Below are 23,215 nucleotides of genomic sequence, written 5' to 3' on the forward strand. Positions count from 1 at the left end.
TTTCAATTCAGCAAGTATATTTTGAGCCTCTCTTAAATGCCAGACACTGGGAACAAAATCAAGAAGATAAACTTGGCGTGGCTGTGTGCAGTTCACGGTCTAGTGAGACCAGTGTGAGCAACGGAACCAGGACTTGGTGCCTGTGGTCTAGGTCTGTACCGCCGTCCATGGCAGGAACATCTTAACGCTTATTTTTCTTTAAACAGTCAACACAAGCAGTTCCTCTTATGTGAAGCCTTCTTCCCGCTCTCCTGTCACCCAGAAAAATCATCATTCACTTCTCTTACCTGCCACCAGTGGGCCCTCAACATAGCCCTTGGGTAGCACTTTGTTCCCCAGGGCTGCCTTCCCGGATTTACACGTCTCTCCTCTAGGAGTTCCGAGACCAGGAATTGTTCTGTGCATCTTTTTATCCTCATACCAAGGATTTTGATCATTTGCAAGTAACAGGAGACCCGATTAACCAGTGGCATCAGCAAAATTGTGGCCAATTATCTTCTCATGGAAGAAGATGGTTACTGGTAGTTGTTGGCTCATTTCCTCAGGGACGTCATGGCCGAAGCATGGCTGCCTTGACTCCAGTATTCCCACCCCATGCAAGCAGGACGAAGGGCCAGCACCTATGGCAGGAAAGCAAAACCTTTTCAGACATTTCTGGCGTCTTCCACACCTGTCTCATTGGGTGGAACTGTGCCACATGACAAGACAGGTTAGAATTATTATTATTATTACTATCATCATCATCATCATTATCATCATCATCATCATTAGATTGGACACATTGCCACCTAAGCAAAGTCAGTGTTGGCTAGCAAAGAAGGGGAAAGTGAATATTGGAAGGTATCTAGCATTGTCTGCCTCAATCCCTAGTACAAAGCATAGTGCCTGGCACCGTTATCGAGAAAGCATTCAGTGGTTATTGAAAGAAAACAAGTGAACAAGGGAAAAAGAGACAAACAAAAAATAGGCTCTTGAATATAGAGAACAAACTGCTGGTTGCCAGAGGGGAGGTGGGTGGGGGGTGGGTGAAATAGGTGAAGGAGATTAAGAGTATGTCTATCATAATGAACACTGAGTGATGTATAAAACTGCTGAATCACTACACTGTACACTTGAAACCAATATAATGCATGTTAAATGTACTTGAGTTTTAAAAATAAATTAATTATTTTAAAAATAGTTACTTCGGGTTGCACCTGGGTGGCTCAGTTGGTTAAGCATCCAACTTCAGCTCAGGTCATGATCTTGCAATTCGAGTTGAGTTTGTTTCCGTTCAGGTCCTGCATCAGGCTCTGTGTTGACAGCTCAGAGCCTAGAGCCTGTTTCTGATTCTGTGTCTCCCTCTCTCTCTGCTCCTCCCCTGCCCATGCTCTGTCTCTCTGTCTCTCTCAAAAAATAAACATTTTTAAAAGTTATTTTTTAATCATTTTCAAAAGTTTCAGTCAGTTTCAAAAGTGGGGAATAATATGGCATAATTTTAATTCCAGTTAACATACAGCATTATATTAGTTTCAGGTGTACAATATAGTGATTCAACACTTCCATACATAACCCTGTGCTCATCATGACAAGTGCACTCCTCAATCCCCATCGCTTATTTAAGCCATCCCCCCCACTTCTGGTAACCATCAGTTCTCTATAAGTAACAGTCTGTCTCATTTCCCTCACTCTTATTTTTTTTCCCTTTGTTTGTTTTGTTTCTTAAATTCCACATATAAGTGAAATCGTATGGTATCTGTCTTTCTCTGACTGACTTACTTCACTTAGCATTATACTCCTTAGCTCCATCCATGTCATTGAAATGGCAAGTTTCATTCTTAAAAAATAGTTACTGAATAAGTGGTGAACGAGTAAATATACCTCCCTCTAGTATATTTGAGGAAAAAATAAAGACTGTTTCACATCTGCTCCCAAATTGTCCACCTGGCTGCTGTCCCCAGTTTCATGTGCCAGTGGTCACAATCCTCTCCATAGATGCTACCCCCTGCCTTTGGCATGGCACCAGGTAAGGGGTGAATGAGGCTAGGCCCCTTCTTTCTGCTGTCTGCACAGTCATCACCCAGACTGAACGAGTGTATTGGATTTGACAAAGGGTTCAGGTGACTACATTCATTCACCTAACTAATTCTTTTTTGACCACCTATGATGTGCCAGGTATTATACTAGGTGCTGGGGCACAAGAGTAAAGAGACAGGCATGTTACTCATAAAGCTTAGGACATAGCAAGGAGAAGTATCATTGGAAAAATCAATACCCAAATCCATAATTTTAAGTTGTGACAATGCACTATGAAGGAAAAGGAGAGGGTATGTTGAGAGAGAATAGAGGAGACTATTTCAATGGGGATGAAAGGAAGTGTGAGGAAAGGCCACCTAAGGTAGGATATTTAAGGAGAATATCCCTACCTTATATTCAGACGTGGGGGAATTAATACAAGGGATTCAAGAAAAAAGGAGGGGAAAAGGAAAAGGAAAGGTGGGGGGGGGAGGCATTCCCCACATAGGGAACAATTTGTGCAAAGGCCCTGCGGTGGGGAATAATCTGGCATAGTAAGGAACTGAAAACAGCCAGGGAAAGGGAAAAAGAGAGGAAGCTGGCACCTCTATGCAAATATGTATACAATTTTACATAGATGGGATCATACTCTATGCAATGTTTCTAACCTGTTTTATTTTTCACCAAGTCATTAATGTAAATAACCAATACTGGGTGAAGTTGTCTTTCTTTTTTTTAATCCAGTTTTTGTAAGGAAAGAAGCACATATTCTTACGGCTGATGGAAATGCTACCTGGTATAAACTCCCTGAAGTTTTCCATCACAAAAGAACAGGGAAAGAAAAGTGCCTGGAAGGAGGTCCCAAAAAGCACTAACATTTAAGAGGTTGGCAGCTGAAACCTTGCAACAGGAGACCGAGGAGGAACCATTAAAGTTGTGTACCAAGGAAGATTATTAAAAGGAGGGTGAACATGCACAAAAATAAACTCAAAATGGATCAAGGACCTGAACGTGAGACAGGAAACTATCAACACCCTAGAGGAGAAAGCAGGAAACAACCTCCTTGACCTCCACCGCAGCAACTTCATACTTGACACATCCCCAAAAGCAAGGGAATCAAGAGCAAAAATAAACTGTTGGGACCTCATAAAGATTAAAAGCTTCTGCACAGCCAAGGAAACAACCCAGAAAATTAATAGGCAACCAACGGAATGGGAAAAGATAGTTGCAAATGACATATCAGATAAAGGGTTAATATCCAGAATCTATAAGGAACTCACCAAACTACACGCCCGAAAAACAAACAACCCAGTGAAGAAATGGGCAGAAGACATGAACAGACACTTCTCCAAAGAGGACATCCAGATGGCCAACAGACACATGAAACGATGCTCAGCATCCCTCCTCATCAGGGAAATACAAATCAAAACCACACTGAGATACCACCTCACGCCAGTCAGAGTGGCTAAAATGAGCAAATCAGAGAACTCTAGATGCTGGCGAGGATGTGGAGAAACGGGCACCCTCCTACACTGTTGGTGGGAATGTAAACTGGTACAGCCCCTCTGGAAAACAGTGTGGAGGTTCCTCAGGAAACTAACAATAGAACTCCCTTATGACCCAGCAATAGCACTGCTAGGAATTTACCCAAGGGATACAGAAATGCTGAGGCATAGGAGCACATGGACCCCAATGTTCATAGCAGCACTCTCCACAATAGCTAAAACATGGAAAGAGCCTAAATGTCCATCAACAGATGAATGGATCAAGAAGATGTGGTTTATCTATACCATGGAATACTGCATGGCAATGAGAAAGAATGAAATCTGGCCATGTGTAGCAACATGGATGGACCTTGAGGGTGTTATGCTGAGCGAAATAAGTCAGGCAGAGAAGGACAAATATCATATGTTTGCACGTATAGGAGGATTAGGAGGAACTTGACGGAGGAACAAGGGGGAGAAGAAGGGCGGAAATGGTGGGGGAAAGGGAGAGAGGCAAACCATGAGAGACTCTTGAATGCTGACAAAAACTGAGGACTGATGGATGTGGGGGGGAGGGGGGGATGGGCATGGAGGAGGGCACTTTGGGGATGAGCACTGAGTGTTATGTAGAAACTAATTTGACAATAAACTATTTGTAAAAAAAAATAAAAAAATAAAAATAAAATAAAATAAAAAAAAAAGGAGGGTGAAATCTTCAGCATTGGATGTTTCAGGGGTCAAGAAAGGAAATAACAGAGAAGGGTTATTAAAGGTAATAACAGAGAAGGTATAGCAACACGGATGGTGTGAGCAGTCTTGACTAGGGCAGCCAGAGTGGGGGCGGAGGGAGGGGGGAGAAGGGAACAGTAGTACACAAAAACGTGGTTTCAGTGGTTTGAGTAGTAAGAGGTGAAAAACTAGAGATTAAAAGTGTAGACAACTTTTTTACAAAGTGTTTTACAAAGAAAAGAGAGAATGGTGGCTGGAGGGAGTTTTGGGGCAAGGCAGGAGTATTCTTTTGGGAAGGAACCGATAAGAGAGGAAATTAAAAACAGAGAAGAAAAATTGTTCCCTACCCAGATCCTGTTCCTTAGTGGAAAAGTCACATTTCATCTAGGATCTAAAAGAGAGTAAGGGGGCAAGCCTTGGGCTGCACTGAGGTCTAGAATGGTCCGCGAGGAAACAGTCGTTGGAAGCCAACGTGTGGCCTCCAGAACGTAAACTGTGGAAAGGAGGCACAGCCTGCTGGGTGCCCAAGCCCACAAGGGCCGCAGGCCTGCAGTTCCATCCACCGTCTCGGATGCTTGTCTGGACCATAGAAACCAATATCGCGGGTGTGGCTTTAATCTGTCCAACAACAGGTGTGTTGTTTCTATCCAGAAACCAGTACTGTGCTTACCTTCTAGACCAGTGGCTCTCAAATTTTAGAAGAAGGTCCTGTTAAAACAGATTACTGGACCCCACCTCCAGAGACTGTGATTCAGTAGGTTTGCTGTGGGGCCTGTTAATTTGGATTTCCAATGTGTTCCCATCTGTTGTTGCCCCCAGTTACATCTTGAGAACTTTTGTCCTAGAGAAAGCGAAAATACTCATGGAAAGTTCTGGAAGAGTAGTTAATAGGCTTTTGCACTTGGCTCTGGGAGCTAGTCACATACTCCTGTCTATAAAGCAAAGGGCAGCACCGCAGTAGGTGAGTTCTCTGTGGGGATTGGTCCAAGATGACCGGGTCTATAAGCCCAGCCTAACAGAAGGATAAAAGAACCAACCGCACCCTAGGGGAGAAGAGCAGGCATCTCGCTGAAGGCTGACTCTTTCGAGGGGAGTCTTTTGACGCAATCATTGATCTGCACCTGGAGGGTGGGCAGGATCCTACAAATGGCAATAGGGCAGGTTTAGGAGTGGAGAACGACATGGTAACGTAGGCATTACACCCATCCAGAAGGAAAAGCGAAGCACTGCTCCGCGCATGTGCGCTGAGTCCTGGATGCCTTACCTAGGGCTCCTGCGCAAGCGTCTCGGGGGCTTCACCCGGCCCTGGTCCGGGCTTATCTGTGGTTGGGCAATGGTTCCCGGGATCCGGGCTTAAGGTTCCCCGGCCCATCCGCAGCAGCACCGCCCGCGGCCGGCAGGGTACGCTCTCCACGGAGCCTGGCCGGCTCCTGGCCTGCCTGCGCCTGCGCCTGCGCGGGGCTTCCGCCACTCGGCGCATGGGGAGAGCGGCCCCACTGGCTGCGCACTCGGACTAAGATGGCAGCGGCGGCCCGGCCGGGCTGGGGAGCTGCGGCTGCGGCCGCAGCGCTGTGTAGGCGGTAGGTGACGAGCCAGGAGCTCCGCACAGGCATGCCGCTGGGTTTAGTTAACCAGCGGAGCGGTCGCTGCCCCCGCAGCGGGGTGGGGAGAAGTGCCCCTGACCGAGCCTTCGGGTGCGCCCGCGTTGCCGCAGTTGGGGGTTTCGCCCCGAGGTGGGCGCCTGTAGGTGAGGCGGCTCTGTGTCCCCAATTCGGGCGGGATCTGCAGCGCCGGGTCCCAGCCTCGAAACCCGGCGCCTGAATCCCTGCGGTGGGGAGACCCGCAAAGACTGGCAGCAGAGACCCCCACGGACGAGCTCTTTCAAACATCAGTGTGGCCCCCTCCAGGCCTTCCATCGTATGCATTCCCTCTGCCTTTTAAACACAAGTCAAAATATCTACAGAATTGGAGAGAACACTTCATTTTCTCAGTAGGCCCAGAAAAGGGGACGTGACCTGTATAAGGTCATACAGCTTCCAAGGGATGAACTCTGATGACACTCCAGACCCCTAGATTTCCTCCCTATCACCTGGACGCACTCTCTTCCCTTCTTCTTCTTTTTTTTTTTTTTTTTTTTTACCATTTTGTGCAACCTGCCTTTGAGTTTGGCCTTCCAGTGACATCTGTCAACGTTGGTTAGATGAAAAGAATTGATGACTCAAGTAGGTGTTGGACCCTGATTTTGCTACTGGAGCAAAAGGGCCTACAAGATTTCACCTGGTGAACCTAGGGATTTTAGTGCTAATGATGCCCTTGAAATTTAAATGTATTAAGTTTGCTGAAAGATTTGTTGGTCACCTCCTGTCCCCTGTGCTGTCTGGGTAGATGTCTTACTGGAATAATTGAACTTACCTTTATTATTTTTTGTAAGTTTATTTATTTTGAGAGAGAAATCTCTAGTGTATATGAGATGGGGGGAGGGACAGAGAGAGGGGGAGAATCCCAAGGCTTCATGCTGCCAGTGCAGAGACGGGCACTGGGTAGGCACTGGGCTCCATCTCAGGAACCTGGAGATCATGAACTAAGTCCAAATCAAGGGTAGTTGGTGGCTCAACCTACTGAGCCAGCCAGGCGCCCCCTCACTTTTACTATTTTGTCATTTTAAGTCCAGCTGCGTCACAGTATCTGTCCATTCTGTTGCCTTTTCTCTGCGCCTAAGGGACAAGAATATTTGTCATCAGTGTATTCCCATATTTCAGTGTAGTCAAGATTTAGGCAGTAAGCTATGGATAATAATGTTTTCACCTCTTAAACCTCATTCAGTAATTAACTGGGCACCTATCACATAATAATAGCGTTAGCTAACATTTATTGAACTCTTAACTACAAGGCGTGGCACTGATTTCCGCACTTTACACGGTTTATCTGGACCCTTTTTTGGCTCAATCCTTGAGGTAACTGTGAATATTAATTTTAGAACCGAGGCCATCCATCGTGCTAGCTGCTGAGGGGCACAGAAATGAAGACACCCCTTCCCTTAGTGAGTTTGCAGATAAAAATAATCAGAGAAAATATTTTTAAGTGATTATATATTTTAAATTCTTTAGCAACTGCTGTGAAGTGAAAATTGTGAAGATAGTAATTGTATTCTGAAGTAAACTGGATTTTCAAGTAACTTGTGTCAGATACTAAAAATTTTTACTAAAGTTTTTTTCCTTTTCTGTTTTTTTGTTGTTGTTGTTTTTTCCCTTCTCCCTTCATTTTTAATTTGTTAAAACCATGAAAAAATAGCCAATATTTTTTGTGTAATATATTACACAAAATAACCTGTGTATACTTCTCTATCACAGAGAAATAACCAAAGTTACAAACACTGGCTTAAGAGGTTTCCAATCTAAAAGCATATATAGTGGTACCTGGGTGGCTCCATGCGTTAAACGTCCAACTCTTGATTTTGGCTCATGTCATGATCTCACAGTTTGTGGGATCGAGCCCCACGTTGGGCTTTGCAATGAAAGCTGGAGACTGTTGGTATTCTGTCTCTCTCTCAAAATAAATAGGTAAACTTAAAAGAAAGCATTTATAGATTATTGGCTGCTTTAGCAGTTTGGAAGAGAATAGTACATTTTCTGTTAGACTTTTTGAAGTATTGAAATCCTGTCTGTTTCAAAACAGGTAATATTGATTCTCTCTTTCCAGGAAAGCATGATGTTAGAGAAAGAAAAGGGAGGGAGATTTCATAGTATTTACTTTAGTTCTCTTTGAATTTTGAACCATGTGACTCTTATCACCTAGTTTTTTAAAATTTGAAAAGAAGGAAAAAAACAGTTGGTAGTTCTTTGCATCCTTCATGCATAGCTAAGAGTCTGGGAATCCAGGTTATAAATCACAAATGTAGTTGCATTTCTGTTTCTTACACTGGATATCACGCAATTCTGTGTACACTAAATTATCAAGGCTATAAATTCCCATTTGAGCTCATGTTTTTAAATTGTTTGCAGATATTGCTTGCCTAAAAAAGGGGAAATAATGTAAATGAAGAATGAAAATTCAGCTTTGTTGTTATTTTCATTTTTTTGTATATAAGAAATAGAAACTGAGCTTAAAAGATTATTTCTTGAAATGTTATTTTTGTTTGTTTTTAAATGTAGATTCTGTCCTATGATGAATCCATACACCATGAAAAAACAGCCTCTGCATCAGTTTGTACAAAGACCACTTTTCCCACTGCCTGCAACCTTACGTAACACAGGTAAAATTTCACCTCTTTTACAACAAATTACATTTCAGAAACTAATGAAACTATACTCAGAATTTTGTGGATCATAAAGGATGAGAGTTTGTAAATTTTCTGTTCAGATGCATAAAAGAACATAGCATTTTTTTGTATCATAATTTCACACTTGACTGTTACACATATCCTTGGCATTAGATTTCAAGAATCCTGAGCACAGTGTCCAATAGATCTATGAAATCTCAGTATCTTGTATAACACATCTTCTGGAACATTGTTCAGGAAATTATTTATTTTTTTATTTTTTTAAATGTGTTATTTACTTTTGAGAGAGAGAGAGATACAGTGTGAGCAGGGGAGGGTCACAGAGAGAGGGAGTCACAGAATCCGAAGATAGGCTCCAGGCTCTGAGCTAGCTGTCAGCACAGAGCCCGACGCGGGGCTCGAACCCACGAACCGTGAGATCATGATCTGAGCCGAAGTCGGATGCTTAACCGACTGAGCCCCCCAGGTACCCCCAGGAAATGGTTTCTGAAATGAAAATATTATAAAAAGAAGTTATAAATGGGTTTGTTTCAAAAAATCATATGTATTTTAAGCTACTGTCCTTATTTTGACAAGAACGCATCTAAATTCAGTAAATTTCTAGCTTTCATCAAGGCTTTAGGAAGTAGTACTTTCAATGTAATTTTTCTTTTTTTTGCATCCAAATTAATTAACTATGCCTTTCTTGATAATTTTGTTGATGTTACTTGCTTTTTTTTTTTTTTTTCTTATTAGTATTGGAAATAGCAAATGAAGACGGGGTTTGAAAATTATTGAAATGTGACCAAGTGTCATGTGGCTGGGGAACCTTGGGAGCTGTCTCTGTGTGTCTGTGTGGAAATGTGTGCCTTTGTGTGTGTAAGCCTTTGGGGAGCTGTAAGAGTTTGGATTCAGCCCTTGGGCCCTCTCCCATTGTGTCACTACCTTGAACACCGTGTGACCATACTCTGGCAGGTAGCTGACTCTGGCTAACCACATGAGCTGGATCTGGGTAGATCGAGACCTTACCTCTCCTATATATTGGGGCAAGAGGAGGAGAACTTGGATGTCTTCTTGATTCACAAATTGAAAATTTAGACATAAATAGTGAGTTACTCAGCATGTTAAGCTACTTTAATTGGACTTTTAAATTTTGTAGGGTGGAATTCAGTGGTCCTCAGGCTTTTCAAATAGGAAACCCACTGATCTTAGTCTTTGATACTGACTTTAAGCATCATACATTTGTAGTTTTGGAGTTTGGGAAGAGCTTCTGTCTATTACCTATTAGTACCAAGCATAATAGGAAAGTTATTTTACATCAGTCCATTTTGTTGTAACCCTTATGACACATTCACGGGGGTCTTTCTGGATGATGGACCTGGGGATCATTTCTGAAATACTGATAAATCCAGTTTAGACTATAATTGAAATGATTTTGTTAATGCCTAGTCAAATTACTACTTTGAAAAAGCTTTGTTCATTGTCAAAAGAGAAAGTTTATGTCGCGATGTCATATATTTTCTACTTCAGAAAGTGTATATAGATTATGCTCTCTTAAATTTCTTTTACATTTATAGTTTTTTTTAAGTTTTTATTTATTTTTTTTAGTAACGTCTACTCCCAACATGGGGGTTGAATGACCGTGAAATCGAGAGTTGCATGCTCTTCTGACTGAGCCAGTCAGGCACCCCATATTTACAGTTTTTACCTTCAAGTATTTCTAAAAGTTTTTCATTCTGCATGTATAGTTGTACACAAATGGATTGAGTAGAAAACTGCAAAGGGGTGCCTGGTGGCTCAGTCGGTTGAGAGTTCAGCTCTTGATTTTGACTTGGCTCATGATCCCAGGGTGATGGGATTGAGCCCCGTGTTGGACTCTGAACTGAGCATGGAGCCTGCTTGAGATTCTCTATCCCTCTCTTTTCCTCTGCCCCTCTCTCCCACTCACATACTCTCCATTTCTCTCTCTAAAATAAAAACTTTAAAAAAAGAAAGAGAGAGAAAAGAAAGAAAAATGCCACAGTTAGTTCTTCAAATGTTGTGGTAGAATGCTTAGTTTGTGCAGAGGTTTTGGTTACCAATAAATTATTAAGAAAGGTCTTAAGAAATGATTGGTCATAACCAAAGTTAAAAGAAGCTTGTTGTCTTACATTTATAGAAATTGGTGACAGTCCTTCCTCCCTCTCCCTCTTCCTTCCTTCCTTAATGTTTGTTTATTTTTGAGAGAGAGACAGAGTGTGAGCAGGGGAGAGGCAGAGAGAGAGAGGGAGACACAGAATCTGAAGCAGGCTCTAGGCTATCAGCACAGACCTGATGCAGGGCTTGAACTCACAAACTTCTAGGTCATGACCTGAGCCTAAGTTGGACACTTAACCAACTGAGCCACCCAAGCGCCCTGGCAGTCCATTCTTTAATGTTCCATCTGAAAAATTGTTCCCATGTCACATAGATTTTCAGAGGAATTTATTGGTTTGAAGTATTTGATATCAAGTATTTAGACTTTGGGGTGCCTGAGTGGTTCAGTTGGTTGAGTTTCTGGCTCTTGATTTCAGCTTGGTCATGATCCCAGGGTCATGGGATTGAGCCCCGAGTCAGTCTCCTTGCTGAGTGTGGAGCCTGCCTGAGAGTCTCTCAACTTTTCTCTCTCTCTCTCTCTCTCCTCCTCTTCCCCTTTCCCTCTGCCCTTCTCACCTGCACTTACTCATTCTCTCTTTTTCTAAAATTAAAAAAAAAAAAAAAGAAAAGAAGAAAGTATTAGGACCTTGAGGTTATCATTTTATTTTATTTTTGCTGTTGTTTTTAATTTTAAAATTTATTTTTTAATTTTTATTATTTTTAAAATTTATTTTTGCTTCTTTTTTATTTGAGAGAGAGAAAGCATGAGCAAAGGGGCAGGAGTAGGGGAGAGAGAGAGAAGAATGAGAGAGAAGAAAGAGAGAGAGAATGAGAGAGACATTCAGTGCTCCACAAAGAGCCAGGGAGCCCAATGTCGGGCTCAATCCCACAACCCTGGGATTATGACCTGAGCCGAAATCAAGAGTTAGATGCTCAACCGACTGAGCCACCCAGGTGCTCCTGAGATTATCATTTAAAATTTTTCTCTTTTTTTTAGGATTTTCCTGGTTACCAAGTCACCAACTGATATCTTTATAGGACAGTGACTTAAAATGTATGGGAGTTTTAGTTTCAGTCTCCTTCACCAGGGAAATCATGCAATGTCAGTTAGATGGCTACTTGGCAAGGTGCAAAAACCACTCTCAGCTGTCAAATTAGAATCTTCTCTTACAATGAGTAAAAACAACACTTCCATACCAATCACTTATTTTGCCAAATTTCATTTCTTTTTCTTTCTTTCTTTCTTTTTTTTATTTCTGAGAGAGAGAGGAAACAGCTATTTCATTACACTGCTCTAAGATGAGAATTGTTTTGTTGTGGTTGAAAGGTTTATTTTCATAATAAATAATCAGGGCTTATTTAGTAGTTTTACCCCAGTACTATCTTTTGTCCTAAAAGCTATTATGATAGCAAGGTAGGAAAGCAAAGATTCTGTTCATTTTTTTATTCCTTTAATGGATTCATTCTTAATCTATTCGTGGCCTTAGAAGAAACAAAAAAGAACCTATAAGATAAGTTAAAAATATTCCAGAAAGTAATTCACACAGATTTTCACTTACATGATAATTTATAATGTCACCAACTGTACCATTGGGCAAATTACTTAACTGTAAGCTTCAGTTTCTTCATTTGTAAAATGGGAATACGGTAAAACCTTGGATTGCGAGTAAGTTGTTCTGTGCGTATTCTGCAAGAAGAGCAAACATTTCTAATACATTTTAACTTGATAAACAAGCCATGTCTTGCAATATGAGTAGTACATGACGCCAGACGTCACATGATCACAACTGAGCCAATGGTTCTTTTCTCTCTCTCTCTCTCTCTCTCTTTCTTTCTCTCTCTCTCTCTCTCTCTTTCTCTCTCTCTCTCTCTCTCTCTCTCTCTCTCTCTCTCTCTCTCTCTCTGCGGGATTGTGAGTTATCTTCGATGCAAGGATGCTCAGTCTCAGGCCGTGGTGTTTGGCAGAAATCAGTGATTTTTCAGAATGTTGGGAGGTGCCCATAACTGGCGCTCGTGTATTTTCTGTCACTTCAGAGAACCTAGGGACAGTCCTTTGTGTTTCCATACAAGAGTAAGCTTAGGAATGCTTTGCTTCATTCTAGGTCAGGCTGCCTGCAGATACAGACCCTTTCCTCTGCTGCCTTAATGCCAGTTACATTAAATACAATATATGACAAGAGTGTATTAGTACTGTACTATAGTCAACATCCATGCGAGCATATACAGTGGCCTCCATGCAGGAAAAGATCTGTTGAGCCAATAGCTAGCAGTGATTTCGTTAGTGAGAGTGAAAGTTGTCCTACACAATAACCCTCCTCTCTCTCTTCTCCTTCACACCAGCCATGAACGTTTGAAAGGTAAGTGCAGGTTAATTTGGTTTTTGTATTTTCTTTATTATTTTGTATTATGTTAAAGTATTGTAATCATTTTATATGAATATTTTTGGGTTGTGGAATGAATCATCTGAGTTTCCATTATTTCTATGGGGAAATTCACCTTGATATACAAGTGCTTTGGATTATAAGCATGTTTCCAGAATGAATTATACTTGCAAACCAAGGTTTTGCTGTAATAGGGTTTCTTCATAGTATTGTTAAAGGCTTAAATATATATAAAGCACTCAGCCCTGTCTCTTGTGTGTAGTAAGTACACACACAATAAATATTAGTTACTATTATAAATTTGTCTTTAAAAGGATGTTAACCAGACTTCTGGGTGTCTCACTCAGAATCTTGATTTCAGCTCAGGTCATGATCTCAGGGTTTCTTGGATTGAACTCTACATCTGGCTCCACAGTCCAGCTAGGGATTCCTTTCCCTCTTGCTCTGCCCCTCCGCTGCATGTGTGCATACATGCACATGCGTGTACTCTCTCTCAAGTAAATTGGGGTTCTTGGGTAGCTCAGTTGGTTGAGCAACTGACTTTGGCTCAGGTTATGATCTCACAGTTCATGGGTTAGAGGCCCGCAGTGGGGATCTGTGCAGACAGCTCAGAGCCTGGAGCCTGCTTTGGACTCTGTGTCTCCCTCTTTCTCTGCCCTTCTCCCTCTCCCACTCTTGTCTCTTTCCCTTTCTCTCTCAAAAATAAGTAAATATGAAAATATTTAAAAAATAAACATTTTTTTAAAATAAAAGAATGGAAGCACTTTGAAAAGAAAATGTAACATTTTACTGTTTTTAATGTCATGGTGATGATGATTTATGATTGTGATAGCCATTAGTACTAAGTCAACAAATAAAATACATTTAAGACTCTTGAATGATGATATGCCTTCCTAGTTAAAAGTAGGATATTGCTGGGGTGCCTAGGTGGCTCGGTTGGTTAAGTGGCCAACTTTGGCTCAGGTCATGAATTCACGGTTCATGAATTCAAGCCCTGTGTCAGGCTCTGTGCTGACAGTTCAGAGGCTGGAGCCTGTTTCAGATTCTGTGTCTCCTGCTCTCTGCCCCTTCCTCTGTTCATGCTCTATCTCTCTCTGCCTTGTTAAAAAAAAAAAAAAAAAAAAATCTTTTTTTAAATAGGATATTGGTAGAATCTGTTGAGTGGCAAAACTAATCAGTATTAATATAAAATTCAGTGCAATTATTCTGTATTGATAAAGTTCAATGTTGTCTTTAAAAATTATTTTGTCAGCCTGGGCAAATTTATTTTCTTTTTTCTTCTTTTGATTCTTTGAAAATGAGCACTTCATAGTCCATAAACTTATCTATTGTTTTTTTCTGGAATAACATTCTTTTTTCTTTTTTCTCTTTTAGTGAGATACATGTTTATTCAAACACAAGATACCCCAAATCCCAACAGTTTAAAGTTTATTCCAGGAAAACCAGTTCTTGAGACAAGAACCATGGATTTTCCAACACCAGCTGCAGCATTTCGCTCACCTCTGGCTAGGTATATTACAATTTCTTATTGGCTTTACCAAGAAACATAATTGACTTTGGGGGTGAGGCAGCCTCTTTTGGTGATTGCTTTTTTATGTGTACTACACTGTTTTCAACATGAAGAATGCTTTAGTTTCTTTTCAGTTAAGAGATTAAGGAAAACAATAGTGATATTAGGAAATTCTTCTCCTGAAAAGTGTTGGATTTGAGAGATCTATATCATGATTAAATAAGAATTTATATTTTTACTTAAAAAATTTTATCAAAGGCCATGGGTAGCAACATGGATGGACCTTGAGGGTGTTATGCTGAGTGAAATAAGTCAGGCAGAGAAGGACAAATATCATATGTTTGCATGTATAGGAGGATTAGGAGGAACTTAACAGAGGACCAAGGGGGAGAAGAAGGGCGGAAATGGTGGGGGAAAGGGAGAGAGTCAAACCATGAGAGACTCTTGAATGCTGACAAAAACTGAGAACTGATGGATGTAGGGGGGAGGGGGGATGGGCATAGAGGAGGGCACTTGTGGGGATGAGCACTGGGTGTTATGTGGAAACTAATTTGACAATAAACTATTTGTAAAAAAAAAAAAAATTAGTCACACACATAGATCTTTAAAAAAAATTTTTTATCAAAATGATAATATGATAAATTTCCATTCTAAATCTTTAAAACTGTTTATAGGGGCGCCTGGGTGGCTTGGTTGAGGATTTGACTTCAGTTTAGGGCATGATCTCCCGGTTTGTGAGTTTGAGCCCTGCATCAGGGTCTGTGCTGATAGCTCAGAGCCTGGATCCAGCTTTGGATGCTATGTCTCCGGTTCTCTCTGCCCCTCCCCTGCTCGTACTCTGTCTCTCTTTCTCAAAAATAAACATTAAAAAAAATTTTTTTTTAACTTTATAAAAATCATTGAAACTTATTCATTTTTCCTAAGGATAGCTGAATTTTTAGATGTTTCAAAATGGAGTAGTTTCTAAAATATTCCACTCAGAAAGAACTATAACAAATAATAGTTCTCAGATTTGGCATGATTTTTTAAAGACCAGTCAGTGGGAGACCATTTTAAAATTCGCTAGAGGGGCGCTTGGGTGGCTCATTTGGTTAAGTGGCTGACTTCAGCTCAGATCATGATTTCATGGTTTTTGAGTTTGAGCCCTGTATTGAACTGTCTGCTGTCAGCACAGAACCCGCTTTAGGTCCTCTGTCCCTTTCTCTCTCTGCCCCTCCTCCACGATCTCTCTCTCTCTCTCAAAATAAATAAATGAGCATTTAAAAATAAAATTCACTAGTTAAAGACATGTTAAATGTATGTCAGATGATGAAGGACAAACAATGAAATTATTGGAATGAACAACTTTTTAGTGATAGCTAGAGAAGTTACAATAAATACTGTAGTCCTGAGGTGCCTGAGTGGCTTAATCAGTTAAGTGTCTGATTGATTTAGGCTCAGGTCATGATTTCACGGTTCCTTGGATCAAGCCCCATGTCAGGCTCTGCACTGGTAGTGTGGAGCCTGCTTGAGATTCTCTCTCTTCCTCTCTCTGTCTGCTCCTCTCTTTCTTTCTCTCAAAATAAATAAACATTAAAAAATATTAGAGCCCACATCAATTGAAATTTTTGGTAACGTAAGTCTGGTACTGATTGCCGGGGATATTTGGAAAGTAAAGCTTAGATAACTACTTCTGTACACACAGTTGTTTTATATGTCTCATTTATGGGAGCCAGAAATATGCTTATCTCAGGTCTGTTTTTTTTTAAATTTCTCATTAATAAAAATGTACATTTCCTTTGACCTACACATGCCACTTCTTTTTTTTTTTTAATTTTTTACTGTTTTATTTATTTCTGAGAGAGAGAGAAAGAGGCAGTGTGTGCAGGGGAGGGTCAGAGAGAGAGGGAGATATAGAATCCGAAACAGGCTCCAGGCTCTGAGCTAGCTGTCAGCACAGAGCCGGATGTGGGGCTCGAACCCACGAACTGTGAGATCATGACCTGAGCCGAAGTCGGAGCTCAACCGACTGAGCCACCCAGGTGCCCCTACACATGCCACTTCTTAATAGTTTACCTTAGAGTATTTGTTTTTCATACTTTTTGATGCAGGCCACAGTAAGAAACATTTTATATTACAACCTAGTACATACATACACACACGTATATAGATAGATTACACACAAGTATTCGATGGGACAGTTTTCATCCTGACAGTGTGTAATACATTCTTATTTCCTTTCTTGTTCTCTTTATTCTATTCTATTCTCTTTTATTATGGTAGATAAAGTCCCGTTCAATACCTAATTGATTTCCCAAGAAACTAGTGGACTTGAAAAACACTGCTTTAGAGAACATCCACATATGTATACAAGGTGGTGTTCCTTATAGCCTTGTTGGTAATGGTAACAAGTTGGAAACAACCTAAATATTCATCAATAGGAAGCGTTCAATAAACTGTGCATCCATAGTCTGCAGATAATTAAAAAAGATGAGAAGAACCCTCATTTACTATCACAGACTGGCTTCTAAGACACACAGTTAAGTGAAGAAAGCGTGTTGCAGAACAGTGAGTACAGGGGCACCTGGCTGGCTCAGTTGATTAAGCATCCCACTTTGGCTCAGGTCATGATCTCACAGTTCATGAATTCAAGCCCCGCGTTGGGCTCTGTGCTAATGCTCAGAGCCTGGAGCCTGATTTGGATTCTGTGTCTTCCTCTCTCTCTCTCCTCTGCTCAGCTCTCTCTCTCTCAAAAATAAATAAACATTAAGAAATTAAAAAAAAAAAAAAAAAAACAGTGAGGGGCTCCTGGGTGACTCAGTCGGTTAAGCATCTGACTTTGGCTCAGGTCATGGTCTTGCGGTTTGTGACTACGAGCCCCATGTCGGGCTCTGTGCTGACAGCTCGGAGCCTGGAACCTTCTTCAGAATCTGTGTCTTCCTCTCTCTCTGCCCTTCCCGTGCTCATGCTCTGTCTCTCTCTGTTTCTCAATAAACATTAAAAAAAATTTTTAAATAAAAAGAACAGTGAGTACAATATGATTATTATGTATATAAGAATAAAAACCACAAAACAAAAATACAGTAACATAAAGTTCTAGAAGAATGTACACCCAACTGGTAACAATGGATTTGGGGGAGGGGTGGTCCAGAGTCATGGTCACTTTAGATAGATAGTTTGAAATGTTTACATCAAGAATGAATTCATGTATTTTGTGTTTAGAAAGAATATGAAAGTAAGAAGACTCTGTTCACTTACAGATTAGTTATTTCTGTCAGATGTTCAGTTGGCAAAAGCCCTTTTCAAATTAGTCTTTTGAAAGTAGCTCATTTCCGGGATTCCCAGAATTTATTATCTTCAGTCAAGCAAAACCAATCTCGTTTTTGTTGTTTTAACAGGGAATATTTTTGCTGTAGCAGTGTTTACATTGCTAGAATGTAAGCTTCCAGAAAGCAGAGAGCAGTTTGTCTTGTCATCGTTGTATCTCCAGTGCTTAGTACAGTGTCAGACATTTAGCAAGTTTTCAAATACTTGTTGAATTAGTAACTGAATAAATGAATGAACGATAGTGTATCTTCAGAGAGGCATTTTTTTTTTTGTTTTTTTGTTTTTTACAAATAGTTTATTGTCAGTTGGTTTCCATATAACACCCAGTGCTCATCCCCACAAGTGCCCTCCTCTGTGCCCATCTCCCCCCTCCCCACACACACACCTATGAGTCTTCAGTTTGTTCTCAGCATTCAAGAGTCTCTCATGGTTTGCCTCTCTCCCTTCCCCCCACCATTTCTCCCCTTCTTCTCCCCCATGGTCCTCCATTAAGTTCTTCCTAATCCTCCTATACGTGCAAACATATGATATTTGTCCTTTTCTGCCTGACTTATTTCGCTCAGCATAACACCCTCTAGTTCCAGAATAGTCAAAGTAATATTGAAGAAGAAAACCAAAACGGGAGGTATCACCATCCCAGACTTTAGCCTCTACTACAAAGCTGTCATCATCAAGACAGTTTGGTATTGGCACAAAAATAGACACATAGACTAATGGAATAGAATTGAAAACTCAGAGCTGGACCCAAAGGTATACAGCCAACTAATCTTTGACAAAGCAGGAAAGAATATCCAATGGAAAAAAGACAGCCTCTTTAACAATTGGTGTTGGGAGAACTGGACAGCAACATGCAGAAGAATGAAACTAGGTCATTTTCTCACACCATACACAAAAATAAACTCAAAATGGATAAGGGACCTGAACGTGAGACAGGAAACTATCAAAACCCTAGAGGAGAGAGCAGGAAACAACCTCCTTGACCTCCATCGCAGCAACTTCTTACTTGACACATCCCCAAAAGCAAGGGAATCAAGAACAAAAATAAACTATTGGGACCTCATCAAGATTAAAAGCTTCTGCAAAGAAAAGGAAACAAACCAAAAAACTAAAAGGCAACCAAAAGAATGGGAAAAGATAGTTGCAAATGACATATCAGATAAGAGGTTAATATCCAGAATCTATAAGGAACTCACCAAACTCCACACCCGAAAAACAAACAACCCAGTAAAGAAATGGGCAGAAGATATGAACAGACACTTCTCCAAAGAGGACATCCAGATGGCCCACAAATTTAGAGAGGCATTTGAATTGTTTCTCACTATCCTAACGGATGGGACAACGAAATTTAAGTTGAGTGTAAATCTGTCTAGAGACAAGTAAGAGGGCCTGTAGTATCTGTAGTATCTCTGTAGTTGCCATGTTTAGTCAATATTTCTCTCTGTCAGCAACATTAATAATGGTAAAACTATCAGTTTCCAGATGGGAAGACTTGTTTCTATGTTATGTGGCAATATTCAGAGGAATTTTTAAGAAGTTTCATTAGGCTAAAATGATAGGTTAAAGCAAGTAAGGTAAAATCTAACAGGAACAAATATTAAGCCTTGTTACTTAAATTTTTTAAGTGAATCGCACAATTATGGGATAGAAGAATCTAACTTTCAGTAATTTCTGTTGATATGATGCAGTACTCAAAAAAGTCAGTCAGTCACAGAGTCCTCGTGTCCAGCTCAAGAGAGGTTACAGTCTTTGAACTCTGAGTAAGTCAGACTACATTTGGCATATGTGCTCAGTTCTGGGTGTCATAATCTGGACATTGTAGAAGTTGGAATTGTCCTAAAGAAAGTAACCTAAATGGCAAAGCATGTATAATAATGTTTGAAACTCCTTTTCAGCTTTTTCTTTCTTTGGGGACAGAACCTATGAACTCTTGCCTGAAGCAGTTCCCCTAACATGGCCCAAAGATTGGGTTGATTTTTTGCACAGTCCTTTCATTTGAAGAAAAAAGCTTTGCTAACAGTGCAGATGTACAGAGCCAATCAAAGGACATACTTATAGGTCTGTGCTTGGGTTTATTGGATCAAACTATGCAACCAAGTATCTTGTAAGTTTTTATAAATGTAATGTTGAATGGTTGTATAGATGACGTCATCCAGGTGACCTCATTTCAGACAAGTTCTTAAATAATTTAAAAGTACTAATTCCAAGGGATGGCTCAGTCAGTTAAATGTCCAACTCTTGATTTTGGCTCAGGTCATAATCTCGTGAGTTCTAGCCCCTGCATCTGGTTCTGTGCTGACAGCAGGGAGTCTACTTGCAATTCTGTCTCTGCCCCTCCCTCCCCTGCGCATATGTGCTCGCTCACGCTCTCTTGAAAATAAACATTAAAAAAATAGTAATTCCAGTAACACTTTTTCAATGATAGACAAAGAAAAGGTAAACTATAACCTTTTTTGGAGTATGTCCGCTTTTATTCCTTAAAAGGGATACAAGAAAAAGGAAATTGCTCTAGAGTGTATACTGGGTATGTATGGTACATGTATCAGTGATTGGGGAAGGAAGGTGCATTTCAAAATCCCTTGTAGGAGCTTTTCAAATTATAATCCTCCCTTCCTCCTATCTTAGAGGATTTTAAAAATTAGTTTTATGAGGTATAATTTATATGAAATGAAATTCACCAATTTTAAGTGAACAGTCCAGAGTTTTCTTAAATATATATAATTGCGTAACTACCACTAAAAGATACAGGATATTTTCATCACTGCAGAAATCCCTCATTTCTGTTTGCATTCATTCTTGTTTCACTTCCATACCCTAGTAACTATTTTGTTTCATGGCAGTGAATTCCAGCTTTGTTAAGATATAATTGATATAAAACATTGTGTAAATTTAACTATACAGTGTGCTGATTTGATATACGTGTGTATTGCAGAATGCTTACCGTAATAAAGTTAGTTCACACATCTATCATCCTGGTGACTATTGATCTTTCTGTCACCACAGTTTCACCTTTTCTAGAGTTTCTTATATATGGCACCATATAGTCTTTTGTGTTTGACTTCCTTCTGTCTTCTTTTCTTTTTTTCCCATTTATTTTATTTATAGATTGTTTTTAAAGTTTATTTATTTTGAGAGAGAGTGCAGGTGGGGACAGAGCAGAGTGGGGGTGGGGAGGGAGAGGGAGAATCCCAGGCAGGCTCTGTACCATCAGCATGGAGCCCAACATTGGGCTCAAACTCACGAACCATGAGACTGTGAGCTGAGCCGATGTCAGATGCTTAACCAACTGAACCACCCAGGCTGTCTTCTTTCGTTTAGCTTAATGCTTTTGAGAGTCCTCTTTGTTTTGGTATGTACCAGTAGTCTGTTCTTTTGTATTGCTGAGTAGTACTCCATTGTACAGGTGCACACAGTCTGTTTGGTTATTCACTAAGAGATAGATGTCTCCAGATATTTTTTTTTTTTGGCTTTTGTAAATAAAGCTGCTATAAAGATACATGTACACATCTTTGTGGAGCATATTTGCATTTCTCTTAGGTAAATACCTAAGAGTGGGATTGCTAGATCAGAGGGTAAGAGAATGGAACAAGATTGACCATGAATTGATAATTGTTGGCTGTGAATTGTTGATGCTAGTGATGGGTATGAAAATGTTCTTTTACTTTTCTCTCTACCTTTGTATATGTTTAAACTTTTCTGTAATAAAGCATTTTATTATCTCTTATTTTTTATTTATTCACAGGCAACTATTTAGGATTGAAGGAGTAAAAAGTGTCTTTTTTGGACCAGATTTCATCACTGTTACAAAGGTAAACATAGGATTATATAAAATAAGGTGTGACGTTCTTTTAGTTTTTTCTGAGTCCAGCATCCCTTTCTGAATTTCCTTTCTTAATGTATTTTATACATATTGTTATTAAAAACCTCAAGTTAAATTTACCTCTCACATTTCTCAAGTTAATTATTAAATAGAATTTTCAATTTGAAATTATCCAAATCTGTTGTTTTTCAGAAGAGAAAAATTTTAGCTTCAGATGGTTAAATGCTGTGTCCAGGATTATGTATCTATCCTACAGCAGGGCCAGGGCTCAACCTGGGCAGAACTAGAATTTAGGCTCCAAGTATTATTTTTTACTAATCTTTTTTTCTTTCATAGTTGAAATTTTATTGATGGATTTGATATTTTTACTAGTTCTTAATTTAAAGTGATAGAGTAGAAAAGAAAAATAATCGAAGCACATGTTTATATATTTGACCAACAGAATGAATATGTGTCTCCATTCGAAATGGGTTCTTTTATCATGGCATCTGCCACATTGTACATCCTGCTATAACATGAACATTGCACTGTGTAGTTCTGTAGCACTTGGTTCACCTCTAAATGTCAAAAAAAAAAAAAATCAGTTTAATATGCTGCCTGTTTCAACAGCTGAAGTGGTATGTGCTAGAAAAGGCAGTTTCATTTTTAAGTATACTAGATTAATGAGAAATGAATTGTTTAAATTTGAACTATGTATTCTTTTAGATCTGTTCATTGATATGTATGCACTGAACTTAATCACTGTTCAGTATCTTGTCAACATCAAAAGTTTTAACTCTTCATAAGCAATTTGAAACGATTGCTCTAAGTTCTTGATGTATTGATAGGACTGATTGATAACAGTGGACCGGGTTAGTGACTTGGTACAAATAAATAGTCCAGCATTCTTTTGTAGCTGTTCATGTGTGGAGGAGAATTAGGGTTTTCCTCTGTGGTGTCAATCCCAGTGGTCATATTTGTTCTTGCAGATATCCTGATTGTAAAATGTTTTTTCCTGTCATTCCTGTCATTCAAGTGTTAGTAGCTCTACATTCTCAGAAAGCCCCTTCTTGACCATATTAGTTGAAGTAATCATCCATCCAGGAACTCATTACCCTGTTCATTGTCTTCACTGCCCTTATCACTTAGTCATTTTCTTTTTCGGTTTATTTTATTACCTGCCTTTCCTATACTGGAATGTAAACTCCTTAAAGATACAGATTGTCTATCTTGTTAAATTCACCTAGAACAATGCCTGGCACAAAATATGCACTTTGAGAAATTTTTGTAGAATGAAACAATGATATATGATTTCATAGACTAAATTTTCAGGCTTTAAGTGGTTTCTGTCAAAAGGATTGTGGTGAGTAAATCTGTGTTGACTGATCCCATGTCTTTACTGTTTTAGAGACATCTGGCCTATCTTTATTATTCTTTAATTTGCTTTCTTTGATACTTTTTAAGGGTTACGGGAGGACCAGCTTTTGTTCAATATTTCCAATGTGTCTGATATGGCATTTACATAGCAGAGGTGCTTTATATATATTATCTAGCTTAATTCTTAGAACTAGATATTCTTGTCTTCATTTTATAAATGGCAAAGTAAATATTTATTTTAACAAGTTTTTTTTAAGTCCTTTT

At 39.8% G+C, this 23,215-nt stretch overlaps 1 protein-coding gene and 1 long non-coding RNA gene across 8 annotated transcripts in view; one reads left to right on the forward strand and one right to left on the reverse strand.

Annotated features, from left to right (window-relative positions):
- On the reverse strand, positions 1-5,630 carry LOC120236678. Of its 3 annotated transcripts, XR_005529733.1 has the most exons (3): positions 5,473-5,630; positions 4,879-5,049; positions 1-620 (listed from the first exon to the last, which is right to left on the reverse strand). It is a non-coding gene; the product is annotated as an uncharacterized LOC120236678 (long non-coding RNA). The 3 variants fall into 3 exon arrangements; XR_005529735.1 differs by lacking the exon at positions 4,879-5,049; XR_005529734.1 differs by lacking the exons at positions 4,879-5,049; positions 5,473-5,630 and adding an exon at positions 4,556-4,639.
- NFU1 (NFU1 iron-sulfur cluster scaffold) overlaps positions 4,705-23,215 on the forward strand; it is a 30,568-nt gene continuing 12,057 nt past the window's right edge. The window contains exons 1-4 of one of the 5 annotated variants that reach the window (XM_039239613.1): positions 4,705-4,840; positions 8,360-8,460; positions 14,337-14,472; positions 21,518-21,584. In XM_039239613.1, the coding sequence (XP_039095544.1) occupies positions 8,370-8,460; positions 14,337-14,472; positions 21,518-21,584 (294 nt within the window). In that variant the 5' untranslated portion in view covers positions 4,705-4,840; positions 8,360-8,369. Of the gene's footprint in view, positions 4,841-5,666; positions 5,818-6,410; positions 6,431-7,228; positions 7,249-8,359; positions 8,461-14,336; positions 14,473-21,517; positions 21,585-23,215 lie in introns of those variants that run through there. The other 4 variants (XM_039239612.1, XM_039239614.1, XM_039239615.1 and 1 more) reach the window with 4 other exon arrangements.

This window comes from Hyaena hyaena, unplaced genomic scaffold, assembly GCF_003009895.1.
Source record: "Hyaena hyaena isolate Hyena2069 unplaced genomic scaffold, ASM300989v1 scaffold_158, whole genome shotgun sequence".
Taxonomy (NCBI): Eukaryota; Metazoa; Chordata; class Mammalia; order Carnivora; family Hyaenidae; genus Hyaena; species Hyaena hyaena.